Source organism: Chiloscyllium plagiosum, unplaced genomic scaffold (genome assembly GCF_037043375.1).
Source record: "Chiloscyllium plagiosum isolate Xiang-an unplaced genomic scaffold, Cpla_swu_hap1 HiC_scaffold_26, whole genome shotgun sequence".
In the NCBI taxonomy this organism is placed as follows: domain Eukaryota; kingdom Metazoa; phylum Chordata; class Chondrichthyes; order Orectolobiformes; family Hemiscylliidae; genus Chiloscyllium; species Chiloscyllium plagiosum.
This window is the reverse complement of record NW_028270164.1, coordinates 16,778,758-16,797,510: the sequence shown is the minus strand read 5'-3', so window position 1 is coordinate 16,797,510 and position 18,753 is coordinate 16,778,758. Positions and strand designations below refer to the sequence as shown.

At 45.6% G+C, this 18,753-nt stretch overlaps 1 protein-coding gene across 1 annotated transcript in view; it reads left to right on the top strand.

The window, feature by feature from the left end:
- The window catches only part of LOC122563108 (uncharacterized), a 49,004-nt gene that overhangs the window by 11,782 nt on the left and 18,469 nt on the right, over positions 1 to 18,753 (top strand). Inside the window, exons 6-7 of the mRNA XM_087973803.1 lie at positions 1,282 to 1,389; positions 7,810 to 7,947. Of these exons, the coding sequence (XP_087829929.1) occupies positions 1,282 to 1,389; positions 7,810 to 7,947 (246 nt within the window). The remainder of the gene's footprint in view (positions 1 to 1,281; positions 1,390 to 7,809; positions 7,948 to 18,753) is intronic.

Below are 18,753 nucleotides of genomic sequence, written 5' to 3'. Positions count from 1 at the left end.
GGTAATTTAGCATGGCCAATTCACCTGGCCTGCACATCTTTGCACCATGGAAGGAAACAGGAGCACCTGGAGGAAGCCCACACAGACAGAGGGAGAATGTGCAAACTCCACCCAGACGGTCATCCAAGGCTGGAATTGAACCCAGGTCCCTGGCACTGCAAGGTAGCAGTGCTAACCACTGAGCCACTCTAGTTCTGGACTCTCGCATCCCAGGGAAAAGTCCTTGTCTATTTACTCTATCCACATCCCCTCATGATTTTATAGATCTCTATAGGGTCACCCCTCAGCCTCCAACGCTCCAGGGAAACAGCCCCAGCCTATTCAGCTTCTCCTTAAGCTTAGACCGTCCAACCCTGGCAATATCCTTGTAAATCTTTTCTGCACCCTTTCAAGTTTCACAACCTTTTCCCGATGTTGGCAGCATTGCAGGCTTCGGATAGTTGCTTAGGTTTTAATATGGAATGGTCGGAGCAAGATTCGAGTGAGTCATTCCAGCAGCAGGGTTTGGGATCCATTACAATCGGATGCCATGATGAAAGATGAAGTCTGAAGGAAAGGACCATGTAAACTCAGCGAGAGAACAGAAGGTTTGAGCAGAACTGATGAGCTTCTACATTTAGTTATTAGTATTACAGAATCCAGAGAGGTGCGTATCAAGAGATCTTTTCACACTGAGCTTAACAAAGACAAATGAAATAAAACAAGCTCTGGTGTCTATAGTAACTATTAACTTATTCAATAGTTCACTTCTCCCTGAAGCTCTGGAACTAGCAGCTGTGAGTATATCCAGCCAAGGCAGCCCTTGGTCCTCCATCATAATGAAGTCTTTACTATTTTACTTGTAACCCCTTGCTGTTTTTCTGTCTGTCCTGCTCAAGCGCAGTCGCATTGTATTCTTGCATTTGTATAGCGCCTTAAGACATAATGACTCATCCCGAGGCATGTCGCAGGAGCTTTATCAAATAAGTCTGATAGAGATTTGTCTGATAGCTACTGGAAGAGATTTTGGGGCATTTCTGAGCAAACATTTCTTCAAAGAGGTAGATTTTAAGTTGGCATCTTACAAGCAGGCAAGAGAAGCAGAGAGGTTTGGTGATGGAACCAAAAATTTGCCACACAGTTTTTGTGATGCTTTTATTAATCCTGTCATTTGTTGGGGCTGGGGGAAATGGTAAGTGAACAAAGTGCCCCACACGTAGTGTTAAAACCACCTTTCTGTTGATTAACCCGCGGTACTTCTCTGGTGTTTTATTTAACTCAAATGTTTTTTGTTGTTTCCAGGGAGAAAAATCAGAAATCCACCTGAAAAAGATTTCCGTACAGGCTGTGGAAAAAAATGCTCCGGGAACAAGTTCCATGGCACAGATTCCTGTCCGAATTACTCCACGGGTAAGATTTTAAAAATGAGCTCTCATGAAAATGCTTTCGTTTTCGATAGCAAATTAAGTAGCTGGGGGCAAGCAAAGAGGTAGTATATTTACCTCAGAGTCTGAAGGTGTGTGTTCAAGTACTAACCAGATACTTGAGGAGAGAAATCTAATAATTTAGACCACTATGATGCTGAGAGAATGTTGTGTGTTGAACAGGGTGTTAAAACTGTGGCTCAGTCTGTCTTCTAACTTTAGACAGTGTTGAAGTAGAAAAGCAGATGATTTTTATTCCCCAATGTTCTGGTAAGAATTTACTCTTCAACCAGCATGCCCTCAAAACTGCTGTTTTTTTAAAGAATTATAGAGTCATGAAGCCCTATAGCATGCAAACACACCCTTCAGTCCAACCAGTCCATGTCAACCATAATCCCAAACTAAACTAGTCTCACCCACCTCCAAATATTTCTTATTCATGAATTTGTCTGAATGTGTTTTAAATTTTGTAACTGTTAACTGAATCTGCTGTTTGCTCTGGAAGTTCATTACACACCGGAACCATTGTCTGTGTAAAAAATTACCCATATAGCTTTTTAAAATCTTTTTCCTCTCATCTTTAAAAACATGCCTCCGAGTTTTGAACCCGCCCTAGGGGAGAGTCACCTTATCCATGATTTTCCCTCATGATTTTCTAAACGTCTATAAGGTCATCCCTCAATCTCCTACACCCAATGGAAAATTGCCCCAGCCTTTCCAATCTATTTTTATAATTCAAACCCTCCAATCCCAGCAACATCCTTGTACATATTTTCTGAACCCTCTCCATCGTAATAGTATACAAATGACCTGTTCATTCTCTGATACTGTTAATGTGATCCTGTTGGCTATGGTGCTTCCTTTGTTAAAACATTGACTACATTTCAGATGTGCTTCATTTGCTGTGAAGTGTTTTCAGACTCTGTGAGTTTCTGAAAGACGAGATGGAAATGTAACGATGCATATAACAGAAGCAAAACGTTGCTGATGCTGGATGTCTGAAATAAAGGCAGAAAGTGCTGGAGAAACTCAGCAGCATGTATGGACAGGGAAACAGAGTGAACATTTTGGGGTCTGTGACTTTCTTTGATGTACCTGAAGTTGTACCTGGTGGGTGAAGAGCAGAGCAGCATAGCACTAAGCTGTAGACTTGCTGATGTGCACTTTAATCTCAGGATGTGGTGTCGCCTGTACCGATCTTCATGCATGTATGTGAAGAGTATTTGTTGTGTTGTTTAAGAACAGTGTACCCTTATTGAGTTTTCTGTCCCTGTCTGCAGAGACCTGTTGGGACTGTTTCTCCTGTTTCCCCGGTCAGTGTAACATTGGTCTGTGCAGACTTGGAACTAAAGCTGATAGATAAGGGCTGGCTGACTCAGAGGATCTCGCAGCACAGACAGATGCCATTCTGCCCATTATGTCTGAGGCAGCCCTTTGAAAGAACTCTCTGATTAGCGTCATGGGGGTCTACAGCACAGAGAAAGATCATTTGGCCTATCCTGTCGACACCAGTCAAAAACACCCACCTAACTATTCTTATCCCTTTTCCATCGCTTGGCCCATAGCCCTTGGCATCACCAGTGCACATCTCAATAAAGCAGCCAGCTTGATTGGCACCACAACCACTAACATCCACTGCCTGACACTCAGTAGCAGCAGTGTGCACTATGCTAATTGACACACACCAGAGAAATTCACCAAAGATCCTTCACAAGTTCCAAATCTATGACCCATTCCATCTAGAAGGACACTACCACCTGGTAGTTCCTGTCTGCGCCACTCACCATCCTGACTTGGAAGCACATCGCCATTCCTTCAGCGTCATTATTCCAGGTCAAAATCCTGGAATTTCCTCCATAAGGGCATTGTGGGTAAAGCTACAGCAGGTGGACTGCGGCGGTTCAAGGCAGCAGCTCACCACCACCTTCTGAAGGGAAACTAGGGTCGGGCGATAAATGATGACCCAGCCAGTGATGCCTTCATGTTGTGAGAGTTTCTGCCTCCTTCACTCTTACAGGCAGGGAGTTCCAGGTCCCCAATGCCCTCTGTGGAAAATGTTTTCCTTCACATCTGCTGTTAACCTCCTGCCCCTCACCTTACATCTATGCCTCCAGTCACTGACCCTTCCCCCAAAAGGCAAGGTTTCTTCCTGTCCACCCTGTCTGTGCCCTTCATAATTCATAATTTTTAGAATGTTATACATTGCCTTACTCCTGCTCCCTTGATCTTTTTTCAGACCCTTGTAAATGTCTACATTTCAAGTATTCACTTTGTTTTTTAAAAAAATTCTCTCTCCCCTCTGGTTCTTATAGTCATGTGCTCTGATAATCCACCCTCCTGCCCCTGGATTATTTTTCCTCATTTATTCTTAACATGTTCCCTCATAAGACCTTTGATTAAATCCTCCCTCCCCTACCTCCCCTTACTCTTCTGTACTCTAAGAGAGACAAATTCTCAGCTCCTGTAGTCTCACCATGTAACTTAGAAGCTCACTTGCCAACATAGATGTTACTAATTTTGGTATTGTGTTTCTGCAATACTGCAGCTTTTCCACTGGATGGCGATAAAGGCCCTTGGAGCCCACACGGTTCGCACAGCAGTTTGAACCCAATTTTGAAGAATTTAAACAATCTGAGATTTTACTGCTCACTGTTTTGCCAGGGATAATGTTGCTGACTCTGATGTGCCTTCAGTATGATCGATAACCGTTTCCTTTTGTTTTAAACGACTCAAACATTTCTGCTTTGACATGGTTCGTGCAAGGAATTTCTGCAAGAACCTTTCAGCAGTCACTGTGTGACCAGGAAAGATTAAACCCGTGGAACTGTATTTCCTTGCTTTTGTTTTTGAACCATATGTTAGCCAAAGCAGGGGAACATGGTGAGGGAGAGACCTGGCCAAAGGTTTGTTTAAATCACAGCAAGTAGTTACAATCCGGAATGCCCTGCCTCATCAAAGCATATTCAATAGTAACCTTCCAAACTGAAAGTTCATGAAGGGAAAGACTTTCTTCCTTCATTGGTTTTGTCCATTTAGAAACGGAAAATAGCAGCAGGGGTAGGCCATTCGGCCCTTCGAGCCTGCCCCACCATTCAATACGAACATGGCTGATCATGCAATCTCAGTATCCCACTCCCGCTTTCTCCCCATACCCCTTGGTCGCTTTAGCTGCAAGGGACATGCCCAGCTCCATCTTGAATATATCAAACGTACAGGCCCCAACAGCTTCCTGTGGGAGAGAATTCCACGTGTTCCCAATTCTCTGAGTGAAGAAATGCTTCTTTATCTCAGTCCTGAATGGCTTACCCCTGATTGTTGGACTGTGACCCCTAGTTCTGGTCTTCCCCAACACCGGGAGCATTTCTGTTCTATCGTGCTGAGTGATGGGAATAGCTAGACCTGCCCTCTGTATTTTGTAATCAACCTGTTTAAGGATGTTCCCACACACACCTCAGGACACCGTACCCGAAATGTTAGCTGATTTCTTTTCATAGATGCTGCCAGACCTGCTGAGCTTTTTTAGCAACTTCAGTTTTTAGTTTCTGGTTTACAGCATTCACAGTTCTTTAGTTTTTACTTACTGTTTCCAACTTCGCCCCAAACCTGAAGTCTCCCACTCCTGTTATACAAACATGGTGAAATATTCGTCACGTCTAATGGCTAGTGCGCATTTCCAGGCTTGGCATCACACCATATTGTGCTACTATGTGACTATTTTGAGAATCATTTTGAATGTTAGCTGGATTTCTAAGCCTTTTGTAAAATTAAAATTAAAACTGTGAACTAAATAAAAATATAACATCCCTTTAATCTCCTATATCCTTTGTCACTGCTTTCACCCTTCCTTATGCAGCCATTAATGCCATAAGTGGAAGTGATGGCCTAGTGGTATCATTGCTAGGCTATTAATCTAGAGACCAGGTAAATGTTCTGGTTTCAAATCCTGCCATGGCAGATGGTGGACTTTTGAATCCAATTTTTAAAAATCTGAAGTTAAGAGTCCACTTGAATTGAAAGAGTGATCATAAGATTACTGTCCCCCGTTGGAACTGATCATTCTTACCCTGGTCTGGCCTACAAGTGACTTAAGACCCACAGCCATGTGGTTGACTCTGCTCTCAGATCAACTAGGGTTGGGCAGTAAATGCTTGCTTAATGAGCTACCAGTAGTCACTTGACTTTAACTGTAATTCATGGTTACTCAGTCCTGTGTGGTTTGCTTGACTTCCTCAACCAGGCCAATACCGAGGCACGGCTAACCCTTGATCGGCTGGCACGTGGTCCACATGACCGACACGACACTCCCCGGGCAGGTGCTGTGCTCCCAGCTCTGAAACAACAGGCGAGCCCTCAGTGGAAATGCTTCAGGGATACTTTTGCTGGCAGACACATGGGAATCACTGGCCCAAGACCATCCAAAGTGGAGGAGGAGCATCTGGGAAGGTGCTGAGGATCTCGAGACTTGCTGTCAGGAGAAAGGTGGCAGCTGGGTGAAAGGAGCGTGCTGCCACGCCAAAACCCCACCCATCCCTTCCCATGAGCACCTCTGGCCCCAAGTGTAATAGAGCCTGCGCTAGCTGCATCGGTTTGTACAGCCACCTACAGACTCACCCTGAGAGTAGTAGAGAGTCCATCCTTGTCTGTGCGGGACTGCTGATACTGAATGGGCTTTGCATGTGAACTTCTAATTGGCTACAGGGTGATTACTCCTGGTGGTTATTAGTCAGAAACCAAAAAAAGGAAGTCACGGTGATTTGGTGTTGGGAAAGCTGTTCTGTTGCGAAAAGAAGAATCGATTTTTGAGGCTTTTCAACTGTGGCTGGCAGTGCAGTTACCCCCAGGCTGTCTCCTATGTTTGCTGTTTGTGGGATCTTGCTGTGTGTAATTTTGCATGCTGTAAATGATCTGACCTTCAGCATGCCTGGGGTGAGGGATTCCTGTCACTGTGTCTGCCTTCTGGAGCTAGATGCCGGGTATTCATTCGTATGATAACAGAGAATTGGGCTGGAGGAGGCTGGCTCATTCATGGTGGGATGAGTGGCCTCCCTCTGTGTTGTCTCATCTTTGAACGTGGACATCATTTCAGGAGAGGAATGGCTCACCGTCCTCAGGGGTGCAGTAGATTCATGGTAGGTTTTGAACGAATGTGACTTTTTGCTGTGAGTTTACACTGGAGCAGTGGTGGATGAGAGAGGACAATATGTCTCAGGGACAATGTGTCTCACCTGCTCAGCCACCAATATCATTTATTGTATCCATTGCTCACGATGCGGTCTCCTCTACATTGGGGAGACCGGGCGCCTCCTAGCAGAGCGCTTTAGGGAACATCTCTGGGACACCGGCACCAATCAACCACACTGCCCTGTGGCTCAACATTTCAACTCCCCCTCCCACTCATCTGAGGACATGGAGGTCCTGGGCCTCCTTCATCGCCGCTCCCTCACCACCCGCGCCTGGAGGAAGAACGCCTCATCTTCCGCCTCGGCACACTTCAACCCCAGGGCATCAATGTGGACTTCACCAGTTTCCTCATTTCCCCTTCCCCCACCTCACCCCAGCTCCAAACTTCCAGCTCAGCACTGTGCCCATGACTTGTCCTACCTGCCTATCTTCCTTTCCACCTATCCACTCCACCCTCCTCTCTGGCCTATCACCTTCATCCCCACCCACATTCACCCATTGTACTCTTTGCTACCTTCCCCCACCCTCCTCTCTGACCTATCATCTCCATCCTCACCCCCTTTCACCTACTGTACTCTATGCTACTTTCTCCCCACCCCAACCCTCCTCTCATTTATCTCTCCACTCTCCCTGCAGGCACCCTGCCTCTATTCCTGATGAAGGGCTTTTGCCCGAAACGTCGATTTTCCTGCTCCTCGGATGCTGCCTGAACTGCTGTGCTTTTCTAGCACCACTCTAATCTAGAGTCAGGGAAGCTCATCCCTTGCAGCCTAATTCACCCAGACTCTAATCCGACTACATTGTCAATGGCCTGGGTATTAGACATTGTCTGGAAGATTATTCCAAATATTTGTCATCCTTTAAGTAACATTGTCCTACTTTTGGACAGGATTGGCACCATCCCGATCTGCATCACCCTCCTATCCTCATTGCTAGCCTTTGTAGGCAATCAGTTTCAGGTCATTACCCCACTGTGAGGATGGTTGAATGACCGCTTGAAGGAAAAAAGCTATAGGGTGGAGTGGGAGGATTGGAATTGTCTGCTCCCCAGAGAGCCGATGGGCTGAAGAGCCTCATGGCGATGTTAGTGACTCTGACTTAATGAAAGCCTCTTCCTTGGATGAATTCAAACCCAGCTCCTGGGCTTTTACAAAAAGTTTTGATGCAGTTTTCAACATGTAAGACAGTAATGAGCCCTGTACCCTCATGCTTGCTTCTCTTCCAGGTGGACGGAGTTGGTCGCTCGTCGGGAAGCTTTCTTGTCCCACGGCACGATCCTTTGAAGAATCCGCCCATCATGAAGAGTAAACCGACTGAGTCTCGGTCTTCTGAGCCCCCTGTAAAAAGGAACAAAATAGTGCAGGTGAATAGTCAGTTCAAGTTTTGAACTGATAATGTTGGCAGGTCCCAATTCTGTTAAATGTCAATCTCCATTTGCTTTTGCCAATTGCCTCCAACGTTCCCCTCCTACTGTTTTCAGTGCAAGTGCAAAAACTGATCCACTTTAAAGCCAGTGAGGTAGAAATTGAGTGACATGGAGAGACTAGACAGACTTGTAGTGTTTTCTAGTGAGCAGAGAAGACCAAGGGGGACATAATTGAGGTGTGTAATATAATGGGAGATATGGACAGGATGAGTAGAGAGCTGCTGTTCTCCTTGGTTGAGGGGTCAATCATGAGGGGGCATAGTTTTAGGGTAAGGAGCAGGAGATTCAGAGGGGTTTTGAGAAAAAAATATTTTCACTCAGAGGGTGGTGGGAATCTGGAATGCACTGCCTGGGAAGGTAGTGGAGGCTGGAAACCTTAGAAGGTTTCAGAAATATTTGGACGAGCACTCTTCAATTATCATCACATTCAAGGATATGGGACAAGTGCAGGAAATTGGGATTAGTGCACTCTTAGTGGTGGTTATGACAGTGCAGACTTGATGGGCCGAAGAGCCTCTTCTGTGCTGAATGAATCTATAAAATGAAAGTTGAGATTTTAAAAGCTTGTTCCCAAGGGTTGAAGCGTGTTAAACAGCTATCATTTCAAAGTGCTCCTTGCCACAGATCACACTGTCATTTCAATGACTGCCAGGCCTATAAATATTTCCAATCGAGCTGCTATCCACACCTTTCAGTCACAGAACATACTGCACCCGAACCTCCAGGGAACTGATGCTGACTCATCAATCATTAACCGAGCCTCTAGAGTCCAGGCATTTAACACCAGTTAATGCATCACCGACCATTTTCATGTCTGACACAGTCTGTGGCTTCAGTTAAAACCTTTTTTATTCAGCCCTTACTAGATTTGAATCACCACCCTCCCCCTCCAACCTCAAAAATCTACTGCTTAAGACTCCTCATCAGACCTGGAGATTAGCAGAGCGTTGCCCCTCATGTCGTCTTCATGGGCAGCAGCCACTTGGGAGGTTAACTTGAAAGTTATAGTTCCTTGAAGGTAGAGTCGCAGGTAGATAGGATAGTGAAGAAGGCATTTGGTATGCTTTCCTTTATTGGTCAGAGTATTGAGTACAAGAGTTGGGAGGTCATGTTGCGGCTGTGCAGGACATTGGTTTGGCCACTTTTGGAATATTGTGTGCAATTCTGGTCTCTGTCCCATAGGAAGGATGTTGTGAACCTTGAAAGGGTTCAGAAAAGATTGACAAGGATATTGCCAGGATTGGGGGGTTTGAGCAAAACAGAGAGGCTGAACAGGCTGGGGCTGTCTTCCCTGCAGCGTCGGAGGCTGAGGCTTGACCTTATAGAGGTTTATAAAATCATGAGGGGCATGGATAGGATAAATAGACAAGCTGTTTTCCCTGGGGTGGGGGAATCCAGAATGAGAGGGCATAGGTTAAGGGTGAGAGGGGAAAGATACAAAATGGACCTCAGGGGCAACTTTCTCATGCACAGGGTAGTACGAATATTGAATGAGCTGCCAGAGGAAGCAGTGGAGGCTGGTACAATTATAACATTTAAAAGGCATCTGGATGGGTATATGAATAGGAAGGGTTATGGGCCAAGTGCTGGCATGGGACTAGATTAGGTTAGGATATCTGGTTGGCATGGACGAGTTGGACTGAAGGCTCTGTTTCTGTGCTGTACATCTCTGTGACTCTGTGAGTTGGTTAGCAATGTGATGGGGGCAGGTGTGGAGGCGACTGCAGCTGAGCAGTTTCGGTCCCCCCCCCCCCACCCCCACCCCCCACCTTGATAGGAGGGATAAGGGCCTTCAGTCATGTGAAGAGGTGAGAGAGCCTGAAGTTGTTTCCCGAGCAGGAACGTTGAGTGATTTAACAAAAGGTTTTCCACATTATTGAGGGCTTTCGATAAAAGAAGGGGAAACGGTTTCTGCAGGCAGGGAGCCTTGAGCCACAGGTGAAGGAGCCAGAGGGAAGAAGAGTGTGATTTGTTAGTGTCTGGAGTTTGCTACCCAAAGATTTTGTGAAAGCAAACTTGAATGTAACGTGCAAAAGAGGAATTGGCGATATACTCGAGAAGGGAATGGAGGTCTGTGGGGAAAGAGCAGAGGAAGAGCAGTAATTGGATTGGCCTTTCAAGGATCTGGTACAACTGCGATTGGCTGAATGCCCTCATTCTGTGCTCTTGTTCTGTGAATGGCCATTTGTAGTCAGGGTGACTCAGTTGGGGATAGCAGCAGATACCTGTGCCTCACTTCCCTGTTCAGTAAAACTAGGACTGGACACTGAGGGCAACTGCACAGCTCATATTGCTCCTGCCCCTACTTGCCCCTCCCAGACCAGGCGGTAGGGCAGGGGATATGGGGTTAGGGTGTAGATTAGAGCTGGGAGAATTTCCATTTCCCCAGACCCGGCTGCCTTAACCTGTCCAGGCACCAGGGGGAGCTGGAGCTCAAGCATTGCCAGAAATGTTTTGCCAAGTTGACGCTGAACTGGGTGGAATTGGCCGCTTTCCATGGCTTGGAGCAGAGAAACAATTCTTGTGGGGACCCCTTATTATCAAATCAAGATGTTACTGAAACCTCAGTCTTTAAATCTCCTCACTGAGGGTGAATCTTAATCTTTACCTGTCCCTGCTCTGTTTAGGCTGTAAAACCAGACGCTCCAAAGAAGCCAGCCCAAGAGATGTCAACGGATGTCACACCTGAGACAGCAGAGAAGCCTGGTCCAGGTTTCTGTGGAATTGACTTCTTTGCCGTAAGTGGCTGCTGGTAGATCAACAGACAATCTTAACTTCTAGCATATAGTAAAGTATCCATGCTCTGGCCTGACCATAGGCTGCTCTCTCATTGGAGTGAGACAGCTGGTGGTTTAACCTCAGGTGAGGTTAAGAAGGAGTGTCCTTAACGGTAACCTCAGCAGGTGATGGGAATTGAACCCACACCATTACGTTGCATTGTAAACCAGCCATCCTGCCAACTGGGCTGACTAAGTAGAACAGTCTGAGGAACGCCACCCATCTGGGTCCCATTGCTCCTGGTCTGTTTTCTCTTGACATGATGACAGCTTGGTTCTTTCTAAAAAACAAATATAGTGTTCTCTGCATGTCTAAGATTTAGTGGGTCAGGAAGTAGAAGGTTTCGAGGATGGGGTTGGGAGGAGTTCTGTGTGGAGTATCATCACCAACATAGAGCATTAGAGCTAAATGGCTCCTTCTGTGTTTTGGACCCAATGGAAAATTCTTTCTTTTAGAAAAGCATTGACTAGTTTAGGATTATCTGCTGTGTCTGTGTTTACCTGCATCTCTCGGATGAGTCCAGGAGTGCTTTTGGTTGAAATGCCTCTTACCATGGTCAGATACACAGCAGGCATTAAATCAGTGGCTGGAGTTGCCTCTCTGTCTGTTAATAGGAACTCAGATTGTTTTCACAGGAAAGTTGGAGGCTGAGGGGCGACGCAATAGAGACCTACACAATTATGAGAGGTGGAGATGGGGTGGATAGTCAGAGGCCTTTTCCCAGGGTCAAATGCAAGAGGGCACAGGTTCAAGGCAAGAAGGGGAAAGTGTAAGGGAGAAGTGAGGGGAGAATGTTTCACACAGAGGGTGGTGGGTGCCTGGAACGCACTGCCAGTGGAGATTGGGGAAGCAGGCACATAGCAACATTTGAGGCATATCTTGATAGACCATGAACTGGAGGCGAACAGAGGGATAGATACTGCACACGGGCAGTTGGTAGCAGGTCTAAATAAAGACCAGGAATCGGCACAGGCTTGGTGGGCCGAAGGACCTTTTCTGTGCTCTGTTGTTCTTTGCATTTTGTGGGTGGAAGTGGGTTTCCAACAGCCGTTTGGTTTTGTTTTTCAATGTCTTCATCTGCCCTTCCTGCCTTCCCAAAAGGAATACTGCACCATAATGCGGTCTAATGACTCTATTGCCTATGAGACAGAGTTCCTGAGCCCTCAGAGCAAGTGAGTTATCCAGATGGAGCAGTGCTGCGAGTCTCCATGAAAGAGTGTTCTGCATCATCACCAACAGAATTTGAATTGGCATCTGAGGTAAATAAGTGAGGACTGCAGATGCAGGAGATCAGAGTCGAAAAGTGTGGTGCTGGAAAAGCACAGCAGGTCAGGCAGCATCCGAGGGGCAGAAGATTCAACATTTTGGGCCCTTATCTGATGAAGGGCTTAAGCCCGAAACATCGATTCTCCTGCTCCTCGGATGCTGCCTGACCTGTTGTGCTTTTCCAGCGCCACGCCTTTCGACTGTGAGGTAAATAAATCAGGCAGGCTGACAGGCATAAAACTGGGAGGACAGCTTTATAGAGAGCAAGCAGGGACTCGATGGGCTGAATGGCTCTGTGGTTTAGTGACAGCCGGGTCTTAGTCCCTGTCAGAGGCATTGCAGAGATTGATGCAGGAAGGAAGAGTGGTTAAAATGTCCACATTCAGAGTGGCGTCACAACAACATCCAGCACGTTTGGAAAAATATTTTTCCGCTCCAGGTGATCGACCCTTTCCCTTTTAATGGAGAGGTTAGGGAGGATGTAGTTTTTATGAAATGCAGTAGGTTGTTAAACTCTGATGTGCTCGGTTGGAGTGATTGATGAAAACTTTAAAAGGAAAGTGGTTAAATATTTGGTTAATTCAGAGGGTTTCTAACCAGCAGTAATGGATTTAAAAGTGATTGGAAAGAGAAGTAGAGGTGTGATGGGGTGATTTTTGTTTTATATCAAGCAATACAGTGCATTATGACATACTGTTTGAAAAGTTGGTAGGAAGGAGAAAAGGGAGGAAATTGCGTTAGGAAGCCATTGGGTCCATAAATGCTGTGCTAGCTGTTAAAAAGATCTGTCCCATTAACTCTCACTCCTGCTCTTCCCTCACAGCCCTGCAATGTTTTCCCCTTTCAACTTCTGTTTCAACCACCCTTCCAGGCAGTAGGGCTATCACAGGAGTAATGGGCTCAATGGCCTCCTCGTGTAATGCTGATAAGTACAGTTGGTTCTGCTGTTTCTTCAACCCGGATTGGCTTTAACGCAATTGAAGAATTTAGACCGTTATTTGTAAAACGCAAACTTTCCTTCCCTGTATTGGCTATAATGCGATTCCGGCCCCATTAGTTTAAATGGAGCGGCTATTATGCGATTTTTTTTTTAACCTGGGATCACATGAGAACGGAACTATTGCGTTATATCAGAACCGAGTGTAACTTGTATTCACTCAAATGGATTTCATTTCTTCGCTGTGGTATTTTAGCAAATGTTTAAACTCATGACTCATCAATTGGTTAGCAAATTTGTTAACCAATTATCTTCTATTAAACTAACTAACTCCTCTCTTGCTGGTGGTCATGTATTGGAAGGATTTGGCACAATTTAATTGAGGATTTTGAAACAAAAGTCACAGAATCACAGCATTGATACAGTGTAGAAGGAGGCCATTCAGCCCAGCATGTCCACACTGGCTCTCTGAGCAGGTATATCTAGTATCCCCAGTCTTTTCACTGCAACCCTGCATCTTTGTTTGTATTTAAATAATCACCCTCTTGAACACCTTAATCAAGCCAGCCTCCAACAGGCTTCCAGACAGTGCTGCAGGACACTAACTACTTGCATTTACCTCTTTTGCGAAGCACTTGAAAACTGTGCCCACTGATAATCCTTTTACAAGTGGAAACACTTTCTCTCTATCTGCTGTGTTCAGACCTCTCATGATTTTGAGAACTCCAAAAAGTAGAGAAAAGTTTCATCCATTGGTGGGACAGCCCAGACGATGGGGAACCCCGAGATCAGGCCATTCTGAGTGGACTCTGCAAGGGACAGTGAAAGTATGAACCACTCCCACAGCAGCAGTGCATACTACAACAACTTATATCTTGATAGCACCTTTCACGTGACACACTGATTCACAGGAGCATTGTAAAGCTAAAGTATGATGCTGGGCCACATTTAATTCAACAATCTGTTCAAAACGCTGAGTCTCCAGTTGTGAGGGGAGCCCAGAGCTGAAGACACAGCCGCCAATGATGCAGCTAGCTCATGTCATAATTTTAAGCCTGAGATTGACGGGGATTTTTTTTTATTGCTGGCCACAGGCATGAAGGAATATGGAGTTTGGATCAGCTGAACGGAGGAAGAGATTAGAGGGGATCAATGACCCTTTTCTATCTCCATGTTCCTACAAGTCTGTGCCTCTAATTGATATGATGCATTGATTATACTGAAACCATTAAGACTAATCCACAATTAAATGGCTCTTTCAATATAGTCAATAAAAATGCATTGCCCAAAGTTTTGTTTGGAGACCATTCTCTTTGTGTCACTAGAAGGATTCAAAATTAATAAAGGAGAAATCTTGGATATAAAACATGACAAGGCACCGGGAGTGGATGAGATGCATCTAAGGACTTTGAAGGAAGCCACCTCACAGCACCAGGGACCCGAGTTCGATTCTGCCCTCGGGTGACTGTCTGTGTGGGGTTTACACGTTCTCCCCGTGTCTGCGTTGGTTTCCTTCGGGTGCTCCGGTTTTCTCCCACAGACCAAAATGTGCAGGTGAGGTGGATTGTCCAAGGGGAATGTAGGATTACAGGGATAGGGTAGTGGGGTGGGCCTTGGAGGGTTGGTGTGGATCCGATGGGCCAACTGACTTCTCCCATACTGTAGGGATTCCATGAGGGTCGAAATTGAGGGAGCACTGGTGAGAATCTTTCAGTCTTCCGTAGACTCTGGGGAGGTGCCGGATGTCTGGAGAATTGCGACCTTGTTCAGGAAAATTTGTAAGCCATTACAGACCAGTCAGTTTAACTTTGGTGGTGAGGAAGCTCCTCGACGCACTCATTTCAGATCGAGCTACTAGACGCATCGGAAAAATAGGTGGGTTGTTCAGGTAAAGTCATGGATTTTGAAGGGAGACATTGTGTTGAACTAACTTGTTGGGAGTTTTTTGAAGACATAACAGGCTTGCTGAGAGTAATGTTGTTGATGTGGTATACATGGATTTCCAGAAGGGGTTTGATATAGCACCAGGCAACAGATCTGTAAGAAAAGTCATAGGTCATGGAATAAAAGGAACAGTAACGATGTGGACACAAAATTGGGTGAGTGACCGGAAGCATAGAATAATGATTAATGGATATTCGTTGCACTGGAGGAGTGTTTGTAGTTGGGTTCCCCAGGGGAGGTTGGTACTGGGACCTCTGCCTTTCCTGAGGCTATATTAATAATATGGAACTTGATGTGCGGGGGACAGTTTCAAAGTTTGCAGGTGACACTGACTTTGGAAGGGTATAGGGTATAAGTAAAGGGCATAGAACTCCAAAGGGACATTGTACTGGTGAAATGGTGGCAGATGAGATTCAATGCAGGGAAGTGTCAGGTGAAGCATTTTGGTCAGAAGAATTGAAAGATAGTACAATTCTAAAGGGGGTGCAGGAGCAGGAGGACCTGGAGATGTACGTGCACCAATTATTGAAGGGGCAGGACAGATGGAGAGAGCAATGAATAAAGTATACGGTGTTCTTTGCTTTATTAATAGAGGCATAGAACGTAAGAGCAAGGAGATGATGTTGAATTTATACAAGACAATTATTGTACATGACATCCAATGGATATCCCATGGCCCAGTAAAGTAACCCCTTACAAGTGCATGCCCCACTGCCTTTGAAAATCATGTTAGTCATTGAGCATGTTCAAGAAAGAAGCTGATAGATTTTGGGATACTTATTATAACCAGACTTTTGTCCATGGATTCAGATATAAATCCCCTTTGCAACAACATTTATCTTGGTTCTTCTGCAAATTATTTTAAATCTCTATGGACTGAGGATGGAACGTTAATAGAGGAAGAAGTTTCTGCTCACTGTTATCAAGCCCTTCTTGGTTTTAGCTAAGTAAGTTGGATTTCCCGTTAACGTCTCTGCTATGGGCTGAACAATCCTCAGTTTCTAGCCTTTCTGATTCCGTCAATTAGGCCAAAATAAAACAAAGAGCCGTGGATGCTGGAAACCTGAAACAGCAACAGAAATTGCTGGAGAAAGAAAGCATAGTTAATGTTTCAGGTCCAAGGACCCTTTTTTCAGAACATGATAACTGCTTTCTCTCCACAGATGCTATCAGACCTGCTGAGTTTCTCCAGCAGTTTCTGTCATTTAGGCCATTGTTGATGCAATGTTAGGGTGAGGGCAGATGCCTGGGAATACTTCCGTGTTTTATATAGAGCACAGTGCTTGGGGAAGCGGGATGGTGTCGGAATTGAAGTACATTTGGACTGAGGAAATTACAAGTTCTGAAGACACCTCTGCAAATGAGTGGACTTTACCAACACTGGGTTTACTCAAGAGGAGATTGGCTAAAACCTGAAAGATTGGAAAGACAACTGAGAAAGGTGACCTTCTATAGTCTGACAAAGAGTCAGTTCCAGAGAAGTGTCTACCCTGATGTATGAGATGGCACGGTGGCTCAGTGGTTAGCACTGGTGCCTCACAGCACCAGGGACCCAGGTTTGATTCCACTCTTGGGCAACTGTGTGAAGTTTGCGCATTCTCCCTGTATCTGCTTGGGTATCCTCGGTGCTCCAGTTTCCTCCCACAGTTCAAAGATGTGCAGGTTAGGTGAATTGGCCATGGAAAAGCAGGAATGCAGTAAGGGGCTGGATCTGGATGGGGTGCTCTTTAGAGGGTTGGTGTGGACTCGATAAGCCAAATGGTCTGCTTCTGCACTGTAGGGACTTTATGACCATTTATTACTGCAGTTACAGGACCAATGAAATTGAAACAGAAATGGCTAATGATGCTCAACAAGCCAATCAGCATCTGTGGACTGTGTTAGCTTTTCATACAATGACCTTTCCTCAGAACTGGAAGCGTTTGGGAGATTTACAACTCTTTGAGTACAGCGATCACAGAGGGAGGGTAGGGAGCAGTGCTCCATCTGATATTTCCATAGAAACAGAAATATATAAAGTTAAGAGAGGCCTGGTTGGGTGAATAGTCAGGATGGAAATATCAGTACTAGGGGGCAATAGTTTTAAAGTGAGAGGGGAACAGTTTAAAGGAGATGTACGAGGAAATTCTTTTCCACAGAGGGTGGTGGGTGCATGGAATATGTTGGGAGATGGGGTTAGTTTAGAATGGCATCATGGTCAGTACAGACATTGTGGGCCGAAGGGCCTGTTCCTCTGCTGTATTGTTCCATGTTCTATATTGTACCCAGCCTTGCAATCTACATCCTAAAAGGATTGTTGCTTGCATATGAATAACTCCACAGAGGCCAGTATCCCGTCACCAAATCACCTTTTATTTACATGTGGAGAGTCCTTGACACTGATACAGCTCCCTCAGAGCCAGCTCTCAGAGTGAATAGAGCCTCTGACACTCCTGTTTATATCTGTCAGCCAGGGCTCCCCAATTGGACAAGGAAACTTATATTCTATGAGCGCCACCTGGTTGACCTCGTTACAATCACTTCAGCGCAGAGCTGGTGTGTTTCCTGCACACACGTTCCCGATTACTGTATAACTACGCATCCTCGCAGACTGGAGGAAGCATTGAGGAAAAGATGATGTCCATTGGCAGGGATGCTATCTTACAGGTGAAAGTGAGGACTGCAGATGCTGGAGATCAGAGTCTAGATTAGAACGGTGCTGGAAAAGAACAGCAGGTCAGGCAGCATCCGAGGAGCAGGAAAATTGATGTTTTGGGCAAAAGCTCTTTATCATGATTCCTGATGAAGGGCTTTTGCCTGAAATGTCGATTTTCCTGCTCCTTGGATGCTTCCTGACCTGCTGTGCTTTTCCAGCACCACTCTGATCAGGACGCGATCTCATGTCTTGTCCCAACAAATGAACATAAAGGATTGATGATGGTGAGATACAGGAGCAAAAGGAGGACCCAATGGAGGTGTAAATGGCTCCCAAAGTGGGTGGGAAGTTACTCTGGCAAAAGGAGAAGGTTCCCGTGTCCCCTGTGGGACTATGGTAGCTGTGGGTAGCTACAGTCTGAGTGTGCAGACCATTTCATTCTAACCTTAGGCAGTCAGACATCCGAGTGGCACTGAGGGAGTTGATCTCCTAATTTTCTCCATGCTGAGAATTCATTGTTTTCACGAGTGACCATCAAGACATGCTGCCTCAGTCCGTGAGTGTGCGTGTGGGTAGGATCTCCACTGTGTAGACATGTAGCACTCTTTGTGATTCCAGCTTCAATGTGGAAGACTTCTCCAGTCTCCCCACATATTCGGGGCAGATAAAGCCCGCGTTTTCCGTCCGTTTTCTGTCGCCGATTTCTATTTTAAGCAGGAACCGGCAAAAGTGTCTAGATTCTGTTCCATGTTGTGGCCTGTACAATGGCTCTGCTGGCTGTCTCTGTCAAGATCTGTTTGATTATTTTATTTGTCCATTTACATTCTTTGCAAATTAATGGGATCCCAGCTTCTTGATCTTCGCTGTCTGAAGCAGATTGATCGCCTCATCAAGTCTTCCTCCTCTCAGGGAGTCCCTCGTGTTCTCCATCTAACTCACCACCTGCCACTCTCCATGGGCCCGAGAACAGAAAATCATTTGGGCTCTTCTCTATCTGCGGGTCTTCACGGCTAATCGTTAACATCCCACTCTGCAATCTCTCCCGCCTCCACATGGAGTGTTCTTCAGTCAGGAGCTTTAACAGATCGAGCCATTTTTCCTTAATGTAGATGCACTCACTCTGGAGAAGCAGTATAGAAACATTTAATGTAATTATTTCCTGATCCCCGTGCATCAGTGTTTT